At 43.4% G+C, this 21,134-nt stretch overlaps 1 protein-coding gene across 1 annotated transcript; it reads left to right on the top strand.

The window, feature by feature from the left end:
- Window positions 1-7,661: 7,661 nt before the first annotated feature.
- Window positions 7,662-16,672, top strand: LOC133114959 (uncharacterized). Its single transcript, XM_061224659.1, has 5 exons — window positions 7,662-8,508; window positions 11,378-11,977; window positions 12,183-12,218; window positions 12,720-12,815; window positions 15,724-16,672. Exons 1-5 carry the CDS (start codon window positions 7,679-7,681, stop codon window positions 16,670-16,672), a joined length of 2,511 nt encoding a protein of 836 aa, XP_061080643.1. The 5' UTR covers window positions 7,662-7,678.
- The last annotated feature ends 4,462 nt before the right edge of the window (window positions 16,673-21,134 follow it).

Raw genomic sequence — 21,134 nt, 5'->3', positions numbered from 1 at the left:
TATAATTAATGTTCTAGGTCAAATAGATACACTCCTGGCATAAAACATCGAGAGTCCTGGAGAAATCAGCTGTACAGTCATATCCGTGTTCTTGACAGTTTGGTCTACACAGTTCAAGACGGCCCCCCCCTGCCAGCTGGCTGGGCTCACTGTGTAATCCTAGCACAATTTAGCAGTTAATCAGTTTGAAACTATACAGGGTACATATCATACTTTAATACAGATATATTGATAAACTTTTAGCACACATCGTCGAGAGTTTTGGAGGAACCAGCCTGCTCACTAAGGCGGAGTCTGATTTTGACTTGTGATTGGTTATCATGCTTTTAGGAGGGAGATCTTTCGTTCTGTGAATTTTCCCCTACACATTGACACACAAGTAATTTGTCTTTATTGTAGACGTTTATCTGGGCACTGTCACATAACGTGCAGTTAATGAAATAACTCATAGAGTCGTTATGGGTCATCATTTTCTTTGCCGAGGTTTGGTGGTCTTGCTGGTATTTCGATCTGTGGATGTTTGCTGAGTTATTTATCTTGTACCTTTCTTACTCCTTTCCAAATCTCAGAGTAGGTCATAGGACACTTTAAAATCACTCATTTTGTTTTAATTGCTAGGCTACTAGCGGCAAAATAATGACAACGTTAGGTTAATTTCGGTTACAAAGTAGACAACGGTGATTTACAAAGGCGGATTAATATTAAAAGATGTAGGAAGATTCCATTTAGCTGTGCGTATATCATGGATATTGGCACGACTGGAACGCGACCTATCCCTTGTATAATTAAATATAAATACCTTTCGTTGAGATTGTAAGCAATGGGTGAGTTGCAGTGAATTCTTATTATTATTATTGACAATATGACCATGAAGAAAAAAATATATATTTTTTGGCCTTTTTCAGCTTTATTGGACAGTATATAGTATAGAGAGACAGGAAGAATGGGAGCGAGAGAGAGGGGAAGACATGCGTCAAATGTCGGACGGTCGGACGGTCGGATTCGAACCGCCAACGTCGCGGCTCACAATGAGCATGGGGTCAGTGCTCTACAGGCTGCGCCACCGAGACACCCCCTGAAAATACAATATTAAAGCAATGTAGAAAGAGTGGCATGGCTACTCATTTTGCTAACCCACAGGTGAAATAAAATTATATGGATCGGTCCGATCACTCAGGAGGAAACATAAGTAACACAATGAACAACAGAATATAGCTAAGTAAACTGGAAATGTAAACCGCCATACTCATCAACCCATTGGCAGACCCAGCGGGTCTGTGCTGAACTGCTCCCCCCACTGGGGAGTTCATGGTTGGAAAGAAGCCTGGCCCAAGGGGAGAAGTAAGAACCCTTAAAGACCCTCAAATTAATATCCGGCTAACTGGTTATCCTGCACCCATAACCTCACCCCCCGCCCCTAACCCATAGACCATCTCACAGTTTCTAATCCCTTCTCCTCCCCAACACACCCTACAAGGAGAATGTACATACTGACTTTATATAGCAAATACCTGATTTGATGATTAATGATTACACTGCTCACGTCTGCCTCGTCTTTGTGTATGGAGAATAAGTGTTATGATTACAAAAATGGGTTGGTATGCACCAGATTCGCAAACGAACAAAGCTCAGTGACGTAGATACAGATTTAATTCAAATACATTAAAGAAGAACGGCCTGCAAAGAGGTATGTACAGATGATCTGTGGTTGGCTGAGCTGAACCCGCTGGCCGACCGGCTGTTTGCAGTGTTAGGGACAGCAGCTGCATTCCTGGCATCACGAAAGGAAGGAAAGGGCTGGGTCTGGAGGATAATTAACATTAGCGGTTTTCTGGTAACAGCAGAGTTTCTCGGAAATCAAAACCTAAAAAAGTCAATAACAGAAATACAAGTTTCATTTTCAGAGGTCAGCGTAAAGTAGCAGTATCATATAGGTGATTGCATTACTTTGGCAGGCTATTAGCAGCGAGATGATAATGTTAAGTAGATGAATGTGATCTACACACACGGAGTAATATTAAAATTTGGTTTCCGTTGTGATGTTTTTTGATTTGGAACTAGAATGTAATTACGTGTATGTAACCTGCCTGGTAAAATAAATTGTTAAAACTTGATCTGTTTGGTTTCGCTTACTGACACTCAAAGTTATACAGGGAATGCGTGGTTTACCCGCTCGAACTGGAGGATGAATATTTCCACTTAATGTATCACGGCATATAGCACCCGTAGACCTATGTTGGTAAATCCCTCGCCTCCGCGTGGTAGTTCATTCATGTCGAGCACAGCCGTAGCTAGGTTGGTCTGCTTGGGTCCCTAGGCTGTAAACAGATATACCCAAGAGTAGCTATTCCTGCGACCTCTGATGACTACAGATAGCTAGTCAGTTCGTGAGACGTGCACAGTACGCCCGATTTGACATGCGGTGGTACCAGCAGAGGACTGTTCGGAGAGTAAATCTCAGTACAGGATTTCTTTAGCGATCAAGTCAAAATTATAAATACGACATCCACTAATGTGGATAACTAATCTAAATTATTATTCTAAAATGGAGTCAGATAAACGAAGGTGAATCTATTGGCCCTATTGTGGAGATTCTGGGTCAGCCCGGACCAGTAAAGAGCGGAAGGCAGAGTGGTACTACTGCCTTTGTATCGTGGTTTGTTTATTGGCTGATCTAGACTGTCTGCATAGGGGCCACTAATTTTTAACCCTATTAGTATTCTTTCAGCAACACCAGAAGGACGAGCACGCTGATACCTTCAGCCCTCGCTAAATTCCGTCGTTGGGTTAGCGTTGGGTATTACATATGAAAGATGAAGGATGTAACTTCAATTAATTTGGAGGGTCGGATGAAATTTCTGACATTGGTCAGCTCTAAATGAGCCAGAAATGGCCAAATAAATGTTTTCCATGGGTCATATCTCAGCTAATATTATTAGTAATGTGTTTATCCTTACACGGTGAGAAAGTCCTCTCCGATGACTTAGAAATAAAATTACACTAAAAATACTGTTTACTTTTGGAGATATGACCTAGCAAAATGGTCACCAGTAACCAAATATCTCCAATACAAAAGTAGATGTAGGCTAGATATGAATTTTAAATATTAGATTACCTGTAAATACAAATTTCTTAAATTTTGGACCTCATTTTTTGTAATGACATGTCTTTCATCGTCACACCAGCAAGTTTTAAATGGCTAAACAAAATGGAGTATGAAGCTTCAATTCTCAGGAGGTCTATGTCTCAGCATTATCTGTCATGGTTCTGGTAGGGATTTGGCTCGACATTACCTTTCTGCACCACTAGATGGAATTTTTTATGCATTTGGCAGCCATCTGACATTTACTTTAGTATAGGGAGGTATTGCGTTTTGTCGCAATGCATTGTTTTCGTGGTTGTGTCGTCTTTGTCGGTCACTGGATATACAGCACTAAGTCGCTGTTTGTAACCGGTGGCGGATGGTGTAGTCGGGTTACGTTCGCTTGAACCTCATACCCGGGTGGCTTTTGCTTTCTCGTTTCCTTCTTAGTGCCGATCTGTTATGCGTCACACTAAGGTTAATGACACGTGTTCTGGAGTGTTCACCCCTCTCAGCGGAGAGCTTTGTGAACCCCCGTTAGCCCAGGGCTCCGTGCGGGAGACCCTTGGTGCTGCTCATGTTTTTAGCTCGCTTCCTCGTAAGTCTCCTGCACGGTCTGTTGAATCTAGTTGACCGTCTGGTGAATCTCTGTGGTTGCTGACTTTCCTAAATTCAAGTGGTGTGCATGGTTGTTGGGAGTATCACCCCTCTCAGAGGAGAGCTTTGCGAACTCACCGATAAGCTTGGGGTTCCATGACTTGAGGTCCCCGTCACTGTTTTGTGTACACTTCCTACCTCTGTGTTAGTATTCCTGTTAAATTAGTGGGTTAATGTGTTTCATGTATTCCCGTCTCCTTTTTAAAAGTAACCCTGTGTCGTCAGGAGAATTAAATTGTAAATATTGTCGTTTATTAAAATGTATGTCGGTAAGACTGCTTCCTCGGTCAAATTAAGTTGTAAATATTTGTACTGTTCTCCCTATGTGTTATGTAGCCTAGTCTACGTTAGCACAGTTAAACAGCAAGCCAAACTCAGGTATTTTCCCTTGAGCCAGGATATGAGCGCCTTGCTCCTTTATTTTTCTCAGTGTAGGGTGAAACACCAAGAGTGAAACTGTAACAGAAATAATACAGAAACTCAGTTGTCTTGTACATCAAATTACGATACTAATAATCGGCATTGCATCCAGCTATTGATATATGAACGTAAACTACGCGCTGAAAATGAGCCCATTCACATAAACAATAGACTAGCCTGCTATCAATTGCTAGCATGTACACGCGAGTCCACACATTACAATAACTGATTAACTATCCAGTAGAATAAACCATCAAACTTTACCTTATACAAGTTTATGCTACGTATGCATGTTTGTTTATATCATGAAACACACTGTGAAACTTACAGCCATTGCTTTTGTGAGCGTGAGAAAGTTGACAATGTTCACCGTGTGAGCGACCATATCTTTCTGCTGCAGTAGCTACCATTACTAGGGATATAAACAAACATGCAACCCGCTATCACACTTCAAAATAAATGTCCGGTTCTCCGTAGAACTGTTACTGACTGAGTGTGTGTGATGCAAATACTCTAATACAACATTAATGACTTAAAACATCATAAATTGTGAAAATAATGGCAGAACAATGTTGGTAGACTGATTCCTCAGTAAAATTAAATTGTAAATGTTGGTAAGACTGGGCAGCACGGATGGTGCAGTGGGTAGCACTGCCGCCTCACAGCAAGGAGGTCCTGGGTTTGAATCCCCGTCTGCCTGTGCGGAGTTTGCATGTTCTCCTTGTAGTCACGTGAGTTGCCTCCTGGTACTCCAGTTTCCTCCCACAGTCCAAAGACATGCAGATTAGGCTGATTGGAGAGTCTAAATTGCCTGTGGGTATGAGTGTGTGAGTGAATGGTGTGTGTGCCCTGTGAAGGACTGGTGACCTGTCCAGGGTATATTCCTGCCTTTGCCCAATGTATGCTGGGATAGGCTCCAGCCCCCCTGCGACCCTGTTCAGGATAAGCGGGTTCAGATAATGGATGGATGTTGGTAAGACTGCTTCCTCAGTCAAATTGAATTCTGTGTATTCTAGTATTAGGGCCAGTGTTCCCACTCTGTCAGTGGATTAGGAGACGGGATGTCTCGTTTGTCTCGTGTTCACTTTGCCATTCCCAGGTTTTAGGTATGCTTTATTGCTGTTGGGAGCCTGCGTAGTTTTCCTCCCTGGCACAGTTTGCGTAGGCTACCTCTGTCATAAGTTTTCCCTCAAAGGTCTTAGATTAAAATTGTCCACCGGTTCTTATAGGTTGTTCTCTTCATTGCCGAAATTGCCGGGGAGTCCCTTTATGGTTTACCCCGTCCTCCTCTGGGGGCGTCCCTGGTCTCTTGGGACGTCCCCAGAAAACACTCAGCGGTTATCTCACGTCTTGTGACTTGTAGAACCCAACTTGGTCGCGTTTGGACCTCGGATCCCGCTCCCTTACATTATCAAGAAAAAGAGTGGTGCTACCTCGAGGAGTTGACATGGAATGGCCCTTTTGCATTTGTAGAGTGCAGACAGACTCTAGAATCAGTGATGGAAATCGGTTTTGGAAGACTGGACACAATTTTCACAGCTGATATTTTCTGTTTTTTTCCAGTTCAGGAAGTATATCAATTCTTGGAATGAATTATAGGTAAGGAGAAATATTTCCCCCAATACATTCACCCGTTGAAGCCTTTCCCCTGTGTTTCTGCATGTGTGAATATATATTGTGTTTTGAATCTCTTAATGTATACAGACCGTATCAGTTATTAGTTTTACATTCATGACACATTATACATACAGTACTAATATACACTCACTGAACACTTTATTTGGAACATTTTTAATCACAAAAATGTCACATGAATAAGTTGGTATAATATTCAGCCATTTGTGTGGCAGCAGTGCAATGCATACATTCATGTAGATATGGGTCAGGAACTTCAGTTAATGTTCACATCAACCATGAGAACGGGGATAAAATGTGATCTATGTGACTTTGACCGTGGAATGATTGTTGGTGGCATTATTTTTGAATCCATTATACTCACCAAACACGTTTAAATTCATTGCCGGATTTTTCTCATTCTTCCTAGGACAAAGAAAGCCCCATGCCCAAATTTGACCAACAAAGCCATTCAGAACATGTATGAACATTTGACTCATCTGAGGAGCATCAGGTAAGTACATCCTGATCCTGACTGAGGTTTAATGTCGACAGAGACATTTTACAGTAAATTCATTGCGTGTGATATAGGTGCAGTTATAACAGGTGTTTTGTTTGCTTTGATAACGGCTTGTCCCTGATGTAGTGAGGGCGGTCTGTAGCGTAGTGGTTAAGGTACATGACTGGGACACGCAAGGTCGGTGGTTCTAATCCCGGTGTAGCCACAATAAGATCCGCACAGCCGTTGGGCCCTTGAGCAAGGCCCTTATCCCTGCATTGCTCCAGGGGAGGATTGTCGCCTGCTTAGTCTACTCAACTGTATGTCGCTCTGGATAGGAGCGTCTGCCAAATGCCAATAATGTAATGTAATGTAATGTAATGTAATGGTTCTAATCCCGGTGTAGCCACAACAAGATCTGCACAGCCGTTGGGCCCTTGGGCAAGGCCCTTATCCCTGCATTGCTCCTGGGGAGGATTGTCTCCTGCTTAGTCTAAAATCAACTGTATGTCTCTCTGGATAAGAGCGTCTGCCAAATGCCATTAACGTAATGGTTATGGATGGTAAAAGTGGTAAAATTGGAAAAGAGCAGAAGCAGGGCAGCAGAAAATGGGAGTTCAAGTGTAACTGTTTGCATTTATACTTTTCCTAATGGCAAAGTCCATTAACTTCAACCACCCTGGCACAGATCCATAGCCTCGTGATTACTTATAAATAAGGCTGTGTGTTTGTCACAGAAAATATTGGCTGAAGTCGTGGAAAATCACTGAAAAACTAAAAAGTGATTTTAATAAATCACTGTGCAGCAGTGGGAAATGATTGAAATAACTTTTTTGGTCAGTTTCTGGCTGGTTGGAACAAATACATTGACAGCCTGTTGCATTTAGTCTCAAGCTTAATTAATCTTAGCTTAGCTTATCTTAATTAATGAAGTCCATTATAGAAAGAAAGTTTAGTTTTTTTGTTTAATCTTTGTCTCATCTATTCATAACACTTTGTTCCAGATCTTTACAGGTTTTTTAATGTACGTTTTTGCAAACTGTAACCTGGCCATACTATTTTTGAGGCTTGCCAGGGGTTTGCATCTTGTGGTGAGCCCTCTGACGTTATGTTGACATTGATGGTCGTCTTCATCACTGTCCATGTACTTACAGACTGCATTGTATGTCAATAAAAATTGTGGATGTATTTTTATCATATTGTGGAAATAAATGTAATACAAATGTAATACAAGAAGGGAGTGGACAAATTACCCAGAGATCTATTGTGTAAAGTAAAATGTTTTGGAGCCCTGGCTCATCGTGAAACCTCTCCTCCTCAGATCAGACCGGCACTTCAGGATGACCTACCTGTTCAGGGGATCAGCCCAGCGGTTCATCGGCCTGTTCAGCCAGCGCCGCTCCAGGATGCAGCAGTTCCTGGTGGCTCTGGAGGAAGAAGCTGTGAAGCTGGACAGGATGAAGATGGGGGCCAGCATCTCCAGTGTGGCGGGCAGCAGTGTGAGCCTCGTGGGAGGCATTGCATCCATCGCGGGCCTGGCTCTGGCCCCTTTCACGGCGGGGGCATCGCTGACCCTCATGATGGTCGGCGTTGGGCTGGGGGTCACCAGTGGCTTGAGCAGCTTAGCTACAGGTATCACCGAATTATCGGTCAACACTCACCACAGGAAGAAGATCAATGAAATCTTCCAGAGATTCTCTGAAGATGTGAAGACTATGCAGAAGTGTCTGGAGCAAGTGGCCAGGTGCATTATACCCAACACGGTGCCAGATGGGCTGGATGTTGCGACACGTGTTGTGACTTTAGCCAAAACCACACATTCCGTGTCTAAAGGGATAGATGGCTTAGTGGATTGTGCTTCCGCCAAAAAGGTGCTCAGAGCCAAAGAGTTGGCCTCAAAGTCAAATGCTGCCCGAAAGATTCCCAACATGGCGGACGATCTCGGGCAGTTGGCTAAGGGCACTCCCCTCACCCTAAGCAAGTCTGCCAGGGCGGGGTTCATTGCCCTCAACGCCTTCTTCATTGGCGTGGACATCTTCTTCATCTACAAAGACAGCATCAGCCTGGCCAATGGGGACAAGAGCGATGTGTCAAAGGTCATCCGCAGGAGGGCCAGTCTGTGGAAGACCGAGCTGGATGCATGGGAGAAGATCTATCACTCTCTGTGCATCGGGAGATTGAGCTTCGAAAGGAGTGAGGAGGTCCTACGGATGCCATTTTACCAGGCACAAAAAAGGCACACTTTAAAGTTACTTGGCTTTCTTTGGCTGGTATTAGTTGTATTTTATTTTTCATTCATTTGTTATTGAAAGTCTATCAAATATAAAGAGGGAAATGTGTAGTAGTATCCACATAAATATACACTGTATTAAATTAGTTCTCCGCTGTCCAACCCCCCCATATGGTTTTGTCAGTTTCAGTCAATCATCGTCCGACATACAACTTCCAAATACAACTTAAAAGCCCCACGTCCCCAGCCAGCCACAGTTTGCTTACGGTGAATTTGATATTATATATCAGTTAGAAAACTATGTAGTAGCTCACGAGGTCTTGCCAGTTGCGACCTTCATGCTCTAATTTCGTCATTACTAGCCTCGGTACTCGCGAGCAAGCTAGCTAGTCTAATTATCATGAAAACAACGTTATCTCCGTCATGCACAACTTACAAATATGCAATTTTATGATGCAGATAGTTACGTTTTGCATAGTTTTTAGTAGTTTAGTGATTAGTGAGGGGCCGTGAATAAAGGACTGATAAAACCATTGAGCTGATTACCATATATATTTTAGTGCTTAAAGAAAATGTTAACGAAAATGTTTAACCTACTTAATATTTATTTGATTTAAGTGTTTTGTTATTTTTCATTTATTACAAATGTATGTTCATTTCACATAACTATTGGGACTTTTTACTCTGATACGGAGGATAGTCTGGTTACTGGTGTCCCAATAAACAGAGGATAGTCCGGTTACCGGTATCCCAATAAACAGGATAGTCCGGTTACCGGTATCCCAATAAACAGGATAGTCCGGTTACTGGTGTCCCAATAAACAGAGGATAGTCCGGTTACTGGTGTCCCAATAAACAGAGGATAGTCCGGTTACGGAGTGACTCCCTCAGCTGATGTGCAAGACAAATACAGAGCCTCTTATCCAGAGCGACGTACAGTTGATTAGACTAAGCAGGAGACATTCTTCCCCCGGAGCAATGCAGGGTTAAGCGCCCAACGGCTGTGCTGATCTTATTGTGTCTACACCGGGGATCAAACCACCGACCATGCGGGTCCCAGTCATGTACCTTAACCACTACGCTACAGGCCGCCCTGCAGTAACTGCAGTACTACAGTAACTGGACTGAGACAGGTTATGGGCCTAGCCAATTACTACAGATCATCTGTACAAGACTTTGGGGGAGCTGGTGTCGCCGTTGCAGAGGATGCTGAAAGGAGGGAAACCAGGAAGTGAAAAATTGGAGTGGGGGCCTGAAGAGGAAGAGGCCTTCACTGGATTAAAAGAGCAGTTGTCTCAAGCACCAGCCCTTCGGCTGCCAGATTTTCCACCTACGGTTCTGGGTGGGAGAACTGACATACGTTTGCGCTCTGGGATAGAAGCAAGCGGATGGAAGGACCAGAAATGGTGGAACGACTGAACCGGACAATAAAAAGTACGGCAGCAATCAAAGAGACGGGAAAAGGATGGCATGGATCGCTGCCTGCCGTCCTGTGGAAGATAAGGGCAATTTAACAAATTGTACTTGTGATGACTGTATGTTTAGAACAACACTTCATGTGTATTTTACTAGTTATGGATGTGATGCTTTAACTTGTGGAAGAACCTAGACACACGCTTTGGATTAAAAGCCTCTGCCAAATGACAAAAATGTAAATGTAAAATGTAAGTTTGTCTTTGGTAAGGTTTGAGTCTTTGATGGAGTGCCAGTTGTCACTGTTGTTACCGTAACAAGGGAAGGACCACTGTGTATCAACACTGGTGTCAGGGAGTCGTCAAACATCTGGTTACAGCAGCTGACAAGAACCAAAATTTTGATCTCCGTAGTAATTGGACCAACTAGCACAAGATGAAATCAAGTAATCATATTCAATTGGATTGAGATTTGGCCCGAAAAAACCTCTCAGTTGCTGGGGAGGAATGTGCTGTCTTCTGTTTCAACAGGATGTCGGCTACTGCATGAGAAACCACAACTGCAAGTGGGCGGTAAGCAGAGATGTGGATGAACAGATTAGCAGGAAATTAAACTTGGGTTTCAGCTGAGGTTGCGCAAAAGACCAAACCCGCTACCACAGCCGTGTTGTTGCCGAGAGAGCCGTCGGAGAAGTAAGTTCATCTCAGATTTGCGTGCAGTCGATGAAACTCTTCCAATTATGTATTTAATGAAATAATATATTGTATGTAGCCTACAGCATGAAATAAAATTTTGTGTGGCATAAAATAATAGATATCACTACCCTATAGGAAAATGTGTTGCTCTTGGTCTTCAATTGAATGTGACATTGAATATTTTTGTGTTTTTGCAACTATAGTTTCATGTTATTTCAGTTAACGGATAATGTTTTGTCGCACCTAGGTTTCATTTTCATGCTCTTTTTCTTGTCAGTGATAATAAACTTGAACTTGCACTTCACTGTGGCAGAACAAGATTCCAGTCAGAGGAGGCTGCTCAACTTTGCTGAAGTTCGAATTCGGACAGCGCTGGACAAGAGCTCCAGACAATAATCATATGGACCATACATGGTGAGATAAGTAAAGGTGTCCAATATTCCCCATTAACTCATACAGTGTCTTCCTTTTGTGCTCTGTGTTTGACAATGAAACAGGCATGTACCAGATCTGGGATAAATATGACTGTAAATATGCTTCTAAAAAGGAAACTTCATTGGAAATAATAAAATACTGGAATTCTCAGGCAGCTTCACGTGTCTGCACTAAAGTACAGATGAATACAATGACACAAATTGAATCATTACACCAAATAATTAAGTTGAAGTAGTGCTCTCCGACACAGTGGCTGGAGGTAGGGGAACTGGCCAATATGACTGAAAGAGTGTTGATGCGAATCAACAATGTAAGTTCTTATTGCCTTGCAGGGAGGAACTGGATCAGCTGGCCGCTGGCTACATTTCAGACACCATGAGCTATATTCACACGGTGCAGGAGTTCTGCATCATACACTCAATGTGGCTCCTACATAGAAAGTCTGAGCTGAAGAGGATGCAAGACGTCATCATGGACAGAGCGAAGAAGATCAACCCCACAGCTAACCACTGCCTAAATTCAGAGGACAAGATGAAGGCCTTCGGGGAGTATATGTGCAGCAAGGTGACTGAGGTAACTGCAGAGGGAAGGACCCAGGAGCTGGAGGAGGAGCTGGGATGCCTGCTCGAAGACACCTTGAAGGGGCTTAAGAAGCTGACCCCGTTCCTGGAGGCTGTGGAGATGCTGGCGGTCACGTCGCTCTCCGTCTTCGAGGAGGAGAATCCGGTGTGCCAGCTCCCTGAGGGGGTGAGCGCTGATGCCGTTCGTTCAGTCATCGCCGCCGCCAGGCGAGCCTGTCCGCTTTTGATCCATTTCCAGAGAGACAACAGCGAATTCTTTCAGACCAGCCTGGTGAACATGGACCTGCTGGCTTTCCAGCTGGACAAATACTTGAGGGTTTCCCAGAAGTTGTATGAGATGCTCCAGGAAAGGTATTTTTAATGTTTCAATCATATCAACATACTCCTTGATTCCCCAGCAGATACCTTCCACTTTTACCTAGCCACTTCACAACGTCATTAAAATGTTATATATTTGATTATTTAAACCTCATGGAGCTGACATGGCATGGCCCTTTGGCATTTGTAGAGTGCAGAATAGCTGGTTTCACAGCTGATATTTTGTCTTTTTTTCCAGTTCAGGAAGTATACCATTTCATGGAATTAATTATAGGTAAGCAGAAATATTTCCCCCAATAAATTCACTAGTTGAAGCCTTTCCTCAGTGTTTCTGCTTGTGTGATTATGTATATTTTTTGCATCTCTTAATGTATACAGACCTGGGATTTTCATGTACACTAGTCTCTAGAGTTCAAAGAATGAAAGAAAATCTAATGAGCAGCAGTTCTGCAGACAGAAACGCCTTGTTAATGAGAGACGTCAGAGGAGAATGTCCAGACTGGTCAAAGCTGACAGGAAGGTGACAGTAGCACAAAATGACCACACAATACAACAGTGGTATGCAGAAGAGCATCTCTGAACATGCAATGCATCATAACTCTAAATGGATAGGCTACAGCAGTAGAAGTCTAAAAAAATAAGTCTAATAAATACCTAATAAAGTGCTCACTGAGTGTACATAATACTTCTCAAATCAAACATTATCTTTTTAATCCATTATACTCACTCACTCACTCCATTAAATTCATTGTCGGATTTTTCTCATTCTTCCAAGGGCAGAGAATGCCTCTGAGAATGACCCATGCCCCATTTTGACCAACGAAGCCATTCAGAACATGTTTGACCATTTGACTGACCTGAGGCACATCAGGTAAGTACATCCTGATCCATACTGAGGTTTAATGTCGACAGAGACATTTTACAGTAAATTCATTGTGTGTGATACAGGTGCAGTTATCACAGGTGATTTGTTTGCTTTGATAACAGCTTGTTCCTGATGTAGTGAGTTCAAGTGTAACTGTTTGCATTTATACTTTTCGTAATGGCAAAGTCTATTAACTCCAAGCACCCTGGCACAGATCCATAGCCTCATGATTAATTAGAAGTCAGGCTGTGTGTTTTTCACAAAAATACTGGCTGAAGACGTGGAACAGTCACAGCAAATTTGTTGAACAGCACAGAAAAATTTAAGAAAGCACATGAGTTTTCACCTTTAATTTAACAGAATGTTTCTCTAAATAGAGTAATAATATAATAATAATAATAATAATAATAATAATAATAATAATAGTAATGTGTAATTTAGCTGATGCTTTTATCCAAAGCGACTTACAGTTACATTACATTAATGGCATTTGGCAGACGTTCTTATCCAGAGCGACATACAACAAAGTGGAAAGTGCATACCCATAAACAGGGATAAGTGCGCTGAAAGACCCTAGAGGGAAGTACAATTTCAACTGCTTACAGTACAACAAAGATAAGGTCTAGGGCCTATTTGATTAATGGATTATATAAATAATAACTAAATAATAAATAAAAAATGTATACACCGCACCACGCAAATATATGAACAATAAACAGCTTACCTAGCCAAACAAAATTAGCAAAGGTATCATACTTACACAAGTAAAGAAAACAACAGCATTTAAGGTTTACAGGGAGCTAGGGAGGGGCAGGGGAGAGGTGCAGCTTTAAGAGGAGCGTCTTCAGTCTGCGCTTGAAGGTGGTAAAAGATTCTGCTGTTCTGACCTCCACTCGGAGTTCATTCCACCACTGTGGAGCCAGAAGAGACAGTAGTCGTGAGTGGGAGGTGGAAGTTTCGAGAGGGGGAGGCACTTGGCGTCCTGTAGTGCCCAATCAAAGGTCTGGCAGGCGCTTAGGGTCTGATGATATTTTGCAGGTAAGTTGGGGCTGACCCCTTAACTGCTTGGAAATCTAGCACGAATGATGGCAGATGCTTGAAGGCCAGCCAAGAGAGAGTTGCAGTAGTCCAGGCGGGTCAAAAGAGGGACAGTCTGCTGTCCATCACCACGCCAAGGTTCCTTGCTCAGGGTGATGGCGTCACTGAGGTGTCCCTTATGGAAATGGAGAGATCCAGATGGGGAAAGGTTAGAGCAGGAATGAAGATAATATCAGTCTTAAACTGGGCTTTAGATGGTGGTTGTCCTTCCAGCTCTGGATGTCACTCAGGCAAGCAGAGATGTGGGCTGAAACCTGTGTGTCAGATGGTGGGAATGAGAAGAAGAGTTGAGTATCATCAGCGTAGCAGTGGTAGGACAGACCATGAGCAGTAATAACAGGGCCAAGGGATCTAGTGTAAAAGGAGAAAAGAAGCGGGCCTAGGACCGGGCCCTGGGGAACTCCTGTGGCAAGGGGCCGAGGTGTCGATACTGTACCAGCCCAGACAAACTGGAAGGAGCGACCAGAGAGTTTCTGTTCAGGGTGGTGCCACAGATCCCTGTTGCTGACAGGGAGGACAGGGGGATGGAGAGATCCACAGTCTCAAAGGCAGCAGAGAGATCTAGAAGAATGAGGACAGAGGAGAGGGAGGCTGCTTGCACGGCATGGAGTGATTCACTGACGGAGAGGAGTGGTCTCAGTCAAGTGTCCAGGTCTGAAGCCGGACTGATGGGGGTCTAGAAAGTTGTTCTGGGAAAAGAAAGAAGAGAGTTATTACAAGCGGTTGATCAGACTAATTAATGCGCTCAACAGCCCAACAGCTGCGTGGATCTTATTGTGGCTACACCGGGGCTTGAACCATCAACCTTCCGGGTCCCAGTACCTTAGCCACTAGGTTAGAGGCTGCCCAAAGTGCCTGCTCAATTTACAAAATAAAACATACTGCGTTTTGTCCATTTTTTTCAAGTTTGTTTTGGAAAAATATTTTCTATATTGTGAGGTTTGAGTCTTTGATGGAGTGCCAGATGTTACTGTAACAAGGGAAGGACCACTGGGTATCAACACTGGTGTTCATATGGAATATTTTGTTTCAAATTCTTTGTAATCAATGACTGCCTGAAGCCTATGAGCCATAGACATCACCTGATGCTATCTACCCTGGTGATGCTCCGACAGGCCTGTACTGCAGCCCTCTTCAGCTCCTGCTTGTTCTTGGGGCTTCAGTCTGGTCTTCAGCAAGTGAAATGCATGCTCAATTGGGTTGAGATTAGGTGATTGACTTTGCCTTGGTTGCTTTGGCTATATGTTTTGGATCATTGTCCTGCTACATGATGAAGCGATGTCCAATGCATTTGCTTGGATCTGCGCAGACAAGATGTCTCTGTATATGTCAGTATTTGTCTTGCTGCTGCTATCAGCAGTGACATCACCACTGCTGGGCATGTATGACTGCCACAGCAGTTCCAGTGCCCAAGCCATAACACCTCCACCATGTTTGACAGATGAGGTGGTATGGTATAGATCATGAGCTGTTCCTTTTTTTCTCCCCAGTCTTATTGGTCTCCACAGGCTTTTTTATTAATGTCTATTTCTGAGGCTTGCCAGGGGTTGCATCTTGTGGTGAGCCCTCTGACATTATGTTGACAAAGTCTTCTCTTGATGGTCGTCTTTGTCACTGTCCAAGTACTTACAGACTGCATTCTATGTAAGAAAAGATTGTGAACTTGTGATTTTTATTATATGATGCTAATAAATGTAATACAAATGGAAGCCCTCTTGCTCACAAGAAGGGAGTGCGGGAGAAATTACCCAGGGATCTGTTGTGTAAAGTAAACCGTTTTGGAGCCCTGGCTCATAGTGAAACCTCTCCCCCTCAGAGTAGACCTGCACTTCAGAATGACCTACCTGTTCAGGGAATCAGCCCAGCCATTCACCGACCTGTTCAAGCAGCACTGCTCCGGGGTGCGGAAGTTCCTGAAGGCTCTGGAGAAAGAAGCAGTGCAGCTGGACAGGATGAAGATGGGGGCCAGCATCTTCCGCATTTTGGGCAGTGTTCTGGGCTTTGTGGGAGGCATTTTGTCCGTTGTGTCTGTTGTGACCATTGTGTTATTGTTGAATGTCGGCTCATGGCTGGGGATCGCCGGTGGCATAATCGGCATAGTTACATGTATCACCGAAATCTGTGTCAACATTTGCCATGGCAACAAGATCAAAAAAACCTTTGAGGACTACTCTAAAGATGTGGAGACTATGCTGGAGTGTCTGGAGAAAGCAGCCGGTCCCATTATACGCAGCACGGTGCCAGATGTGCTGGATGTTGTAGCTACTGCTCTGAAGGCCGCCAAAACTACGTATTCCCTGATTAAAGCTATAGATGTCATCGCGGATGCTTCCACCCTCGGAACCGAAGGGGTGGCCTCGAGTACAGTCAAGGTGGTGACTCAGGAGGTCAAAGCTGCCCGAAACATCACCAACATGGCAGCCAATCTCACCGATATCAGGCAGTTGGCTAAGGGCACTCCCTCCGCACTAAGCACATGTGAACTTGTGTGGATCATCGGCAGCAATGTCTGCTGCATGGGGATGGACCTCTATTTAATCTGCAAAGAAGGAAAGACCCTGGCAAATTTGTGCAAGAGCGATGTGGACAAAAAGGACACGAGCGATGTGTCAAAGGTCATCCGCGGGAGGGCCAGTCTGTGTAAGACCGAGCTGGATGCATGGAAGAAGATCTCTGGCTCTCTGTCCACTGGGTTATCGAGCTTCGGAACGAGTGAGGAGGTCCTACAGAGGCCATTTTATACCTCGCATGAAGAATCCTGTTAGGCTGTAACAACTGCAACTGTTTTGACACCTGGGGCCTCATTTTCATAACAATGTTACGATCAAATTGTATCTTAAATTGTGGCTTCTGCAGAAAACGATGAGTGAGTAGTTATTTCTGAAATCCAACTTTGAGATGAATTCATAAATACATCAATGTAAAGTTTTTATGAGAGGCAAGTTAATTGCCAGGCGGCACGGATGGTGCAGTGGGTAGCACTGCCGCCTCAGAGCAAGGAGGTCCTGGGTTTGAATCCCTGTTGGCCGGGGCCTCTCTGTGCGGAGTTTGCATGTGGGCCCCCTCTGGGTACTCTGGTTTCCTCCCACAGTCTAAAGACATGCAGGTTAGGCTGATTGGAGAGTCTAAATTGCCTGTAGGTATGAGTGTGTGAGTGAATGGTTTGTGTGCCCTGCGATGGACTGGCGACCTGTCCAGGGTGTATTCCTGCCTATTGCCCAATGTATTCTGGGATAGGCTCCAGCCCCCCTGTGATGCTGTTCAGGACAAGCGGGTTAGGATAATGAATGAATGAATGAAGTTAATTGCCTGCTGGTTTTACTGAGGTGCTGCATATTTGCTTTAAGAATAGTATTTTGGCAATAGAAAATGCAATGTGGAGGAAAATGCACAAGATGGGGTAAAACACATTCACATTTGTAATGTGGAATTTAATATATGTAATATGAAAAGATGTGTGAATATTCGATTTAGCCCTGTGCATATCATGGATATTGACACGGCTGGAATGCAAACTGACCAATAGAGACAATTAGTGATGGGAACGTTCGTTCATTTAGGAGAGCTGGATCATTTGGCTACGTTCGTTCAAAAGATTTGTTCATTCCCCTTTTAATATTAATTTAGTATAATGTGTAAACTGCCACCAAAGTGTAACTGGTGAAATAACCAGAATCATTTCCCCTCTTTTAGACAGCATTTGTTGACGCCACTTGTTGCCCTGTTGTAGCATTGCCTATTAATCCGAGGAAAATAAAACTAACGCAATATTTTTACTTTTTGGATTGCACCCAGACAGTAAGCGATTGGATCTGGCCCAAAGTAAGTTGGTACCGGCACAGATCCGGTCCGGCTACACTTGCTATGTGGGCAGCTGGTCAGTACATTGATCTGTTTAATTATGCTATGCAGTATGGATGATAGCCTAGTGCAAAAAATCCATCTGCTTAGTAGCCAAAATAATACATCAGCAGGTTTTTTGAATAGCATTAATAAACATCTTCCAAAGCTTCATTTCAGGTTTCTTAAGAAATTGTAAGCTATGCGACATTGATGTTAAAGTTAAATTACATAGGCTACAATTACAATTGTATATAATGTAACATTACCTAAAATTAAACTTTAATGCAATTAAGACAACACCTGAAATATAGCCTATTATTGCAGCCTATACTACCTACAAAAATAAAATGACATGATGTACATTACATTACATTATTGGCATTTGGCAGACGCTCTTATCCAGAGCGACGTACAACAAAGTGCATTCCCATAACCAGGGCTAAGTGCGCTGAAAGACCCTAGAGGGAAGTACAATTTCAATTGCTACCCGTACAACAAAGATAAGGACCAGGGCCTATTTTTTTTATTTTTTTAAACAACAAATAAACAAACAAAGCAAGAGTGACCAAACTTAACTATTCAAATACTGCTTACCTAGCCAACTAAAAATACCGAAACACTACGTAAATCACAAAGACAACAATTAAGGATCACAGGGAGGTAGGGAGGGATGGGGAGAGGTGCTGCTTGAAGAGGTGCGTCTTCAGTTTGCGCTTGAAGGTGGGGAGAGATTGTACAGTTCTGACCTCAACGGGGAGTTCATTCCACCACCGTGGAGCCAGAACAGACAGTAGTCGTGAGCGTGAGGTGGAGGTTCGGAGAGGGGTTGGTGCCAAGCGGCCTGTGTAGGCTGAACGAAGAGGTCTGGCAGGGGTGTAGGGTCTGATGATTTTTTGTAGGTAAGCTGGGGAAGACACCTTAACTGCTTGGAAGGCTAGCACCAATGTTTTGAATTTGATGCGAGCCATGACAGGCAGCCAGTGGAGGGAAGTAAGCAGGGGGGTGACGTGTGAGTATTTGGGAAGGTTGAAGACCAGACGAGCTGCTGCATTCTGGATAAGTTGGCGGGGTCTGATGGCGGACGCTGGGAAGCCAACCAAGAGGGAATTGCAGTAGTCCAGGTGGGACAGAACCATCGCTTGGACCAGGAGCTGGGTCGAGTAGGGGGTGAGAAAGGGGCAGATTCTCCATATGTTGTATAGGAAGAACCTGCATGACCGGGTCACCGCCGCAATGTTCTCGGAAAGGGACAGTCTGCTGTCCATGACCACGCCGAGGTTCCTTGCACTGGGTGATGGCGTGAGTGTGGTATCCCCGAGGGAAATGGAGAGATCCAGGTGGGGAGAGGTATTAGCAGGGATGAATATCATTTCAGTCTTGCCTGGGTTGAGCTTTAGATAGTGGTTATCTATCCAGCTCTGGATGTCACTCAGGCAAGCAGAGATACGGGCAGAAACCTGTGTATCAGATGGTACGTTGTGGTCTTTTCAAAACCATTCATCACTTTTATTGCATAGCCTAGCAGACTATATTACAGAAAATTAAAAGACAACATGATTTAGCGAAATATTATCTGTGATATCATAACTATCCAGCTGGTCCACAGAATGTCTGCTGACGGCATTAACGTTACGCCCTACGGCTCAACTGTGTTGTACTTTCAGTTCAACACCAGCTCATGGCTCGTTCGTTCGTTCGTTCAATGGCTCTTTTGGCTCACTCGTTCGTTCAGTCATTCAATGGCTCTTTTGGCTCACTCGTTCGTTCAGTCATTCAATGGCTCTTTTGACTCACTCATTCAATGGCTCTTTGGCTCACTCATTCGTTCAGTCATTCAATGGCTCTTTTGACTCACTCAATCAATGGCTCTTCGTTCACAAACTAGTTCACCGGCTCAGTGGCTCCACGGCTCGCTGACGTAGGTACGTACGCTCGTTCATATGTGGTTGTTTGATTGGCATTTCGGTAAGCCTATCAGCTTAATCACAGAATGCTGTCCTGACACTGCAAGTCAGTAAAAGCACTGTCTTTGGCTAAGGGGGCGGGCTGATCTTAGCATTTGGGGAGAGAGCCAAATGAAAAGCCTCGGCTCAGTTCATTCATTTAAAAATATGTTTTTAAAAAAAGAAGATCTGTTCGTTGATACTTCCCCGCTGCATTAGATATGGCGTGAACTATGCTCGATGAGGCAAGTGCAGTGAAATTAAAGGCTATTCCGCCATCCAATGACGCCAAGTCCAGACGTAGACATGACAAATCAAATGACTTGGAAGAACAGCTCATTGACTAAATAAAAGAAATGCTTCGCACGGCAAGTGGATGAGGCCGCTGACAGCAACAAGGACTGACTGCTTGTTAACTGCTTGTGCGCTGTATCAATTCACAGTCACTGTGGTTTTTTATTCTAAAAAGTTTAACTTCTGTTTTTTTTTCACTATTAAACTGAAACAAAGATATAAAGCTGAAAGAAAAAATGAAATTAATGTTTTTCTTAGTGTTGTTTTTCTGTATAAAATTTTAAACTACCTTGTGTTCCATTATTCAACATCGTTAAGTGCAAACATTTTACAATATTATTGATTAGCATTCATAGAAAGAGGGTTGCATTATGATGGGGGGGGGGGCTGAAAATCTTTGTAGTTTCGATGGGGGGCCTGACAAAAAAAGTGTGAGAACCACTGTATTAAGCACTCCAAGAGTGAAAACAAAACACAGTGAGGTAGCTTTTAGTCATTCTGCCTCGTGCATCTCAAATAAACTCCCTGTAGAACTCAAACAGGCCTCAAAACTAGGCTAAAAACGTTCATGTCCTGCAGTATCTATGAGTGAACACCGAATGACTCTGATTTACTCTTTTACTTTTTATATCTTATTTTTATGATTTTATTCTTATTTTTATTCTCATTGTGTTATATATACACTTATTTTTATTCTTATTTTTTATACACTTTTATTTTTTTGTTCTGTATTTGTATGCTCTCTGTAAAGCACTATGAAATATGCTCTATAAATAAACTTGCCTTGCCTATTATTTTTCATATATGCTCACTGAGCACTGTAACTACCAATATTTTCTTAAGCTCAAAGTATTAGGGGGAGTGGTTAGCCAAAAGATGAATACGTAATGGAAAAGTCAGGTTGCGCCACAAGTATGTAGCCACAAGTATTTCCTAATAAGTCTATGAGAATGTGTAAGCCAATCACAGCAGAAGGGGATGTGACCAGAGACCAATCAGAAGCAAGTAAACAACTGTGGTGCACCAGGATAGGACGAGACCACGCCTTGAAGAAAGGAGGAGCAGAGGCCTCACAATCATATATAATGACAGTGTGCCGGGTGGATTGTTGGGTTGTTCTGCAGACACCACGGCTTTTGTAACTTGA

The sequence above is a fragment of the Conger conger genome, chromosome 16 (genome assembly GCF_963514075.1).
Source record: "Conger conger chromosome 16, fConCon1.1, whole genome shotgun sequence".
In the NCBI taxonomy this organism is placed as follows: Eukaryota; Metazoa; Chordata; class Actinopteri; order Anguilliformes; family Congridae; genus Conger; species Conger conger.
This window is presented reverse-complemented; position numbering and strand designations above follow the sequence as displayed.

Bases quoted from the DNA above. Each gene is read 5' to 3' on its own strand.
- LOC133114959 (XM_061224659.1), top strand. From the start codon at position 7,679: ATGCAGCAGTTCCTGGTGGCTCTGGAGGAAGAAGCTGTGAAGCTGGAC. The intron at 11,978-12,182 runs GTATTTTTAATG...CTTTTTTTCCAG, and splicing joins TATGAGATGCTCCAGGAAAG to TTCAGGAAGTATACCATTTC. The intron at 12,219-12,719 runs GTAAGCAGAAAT...CATTCTTCCAAG, and splicing joins TTTCATGGAATTAATTATAG to GGCAGAGAATGCCTCTGAGA.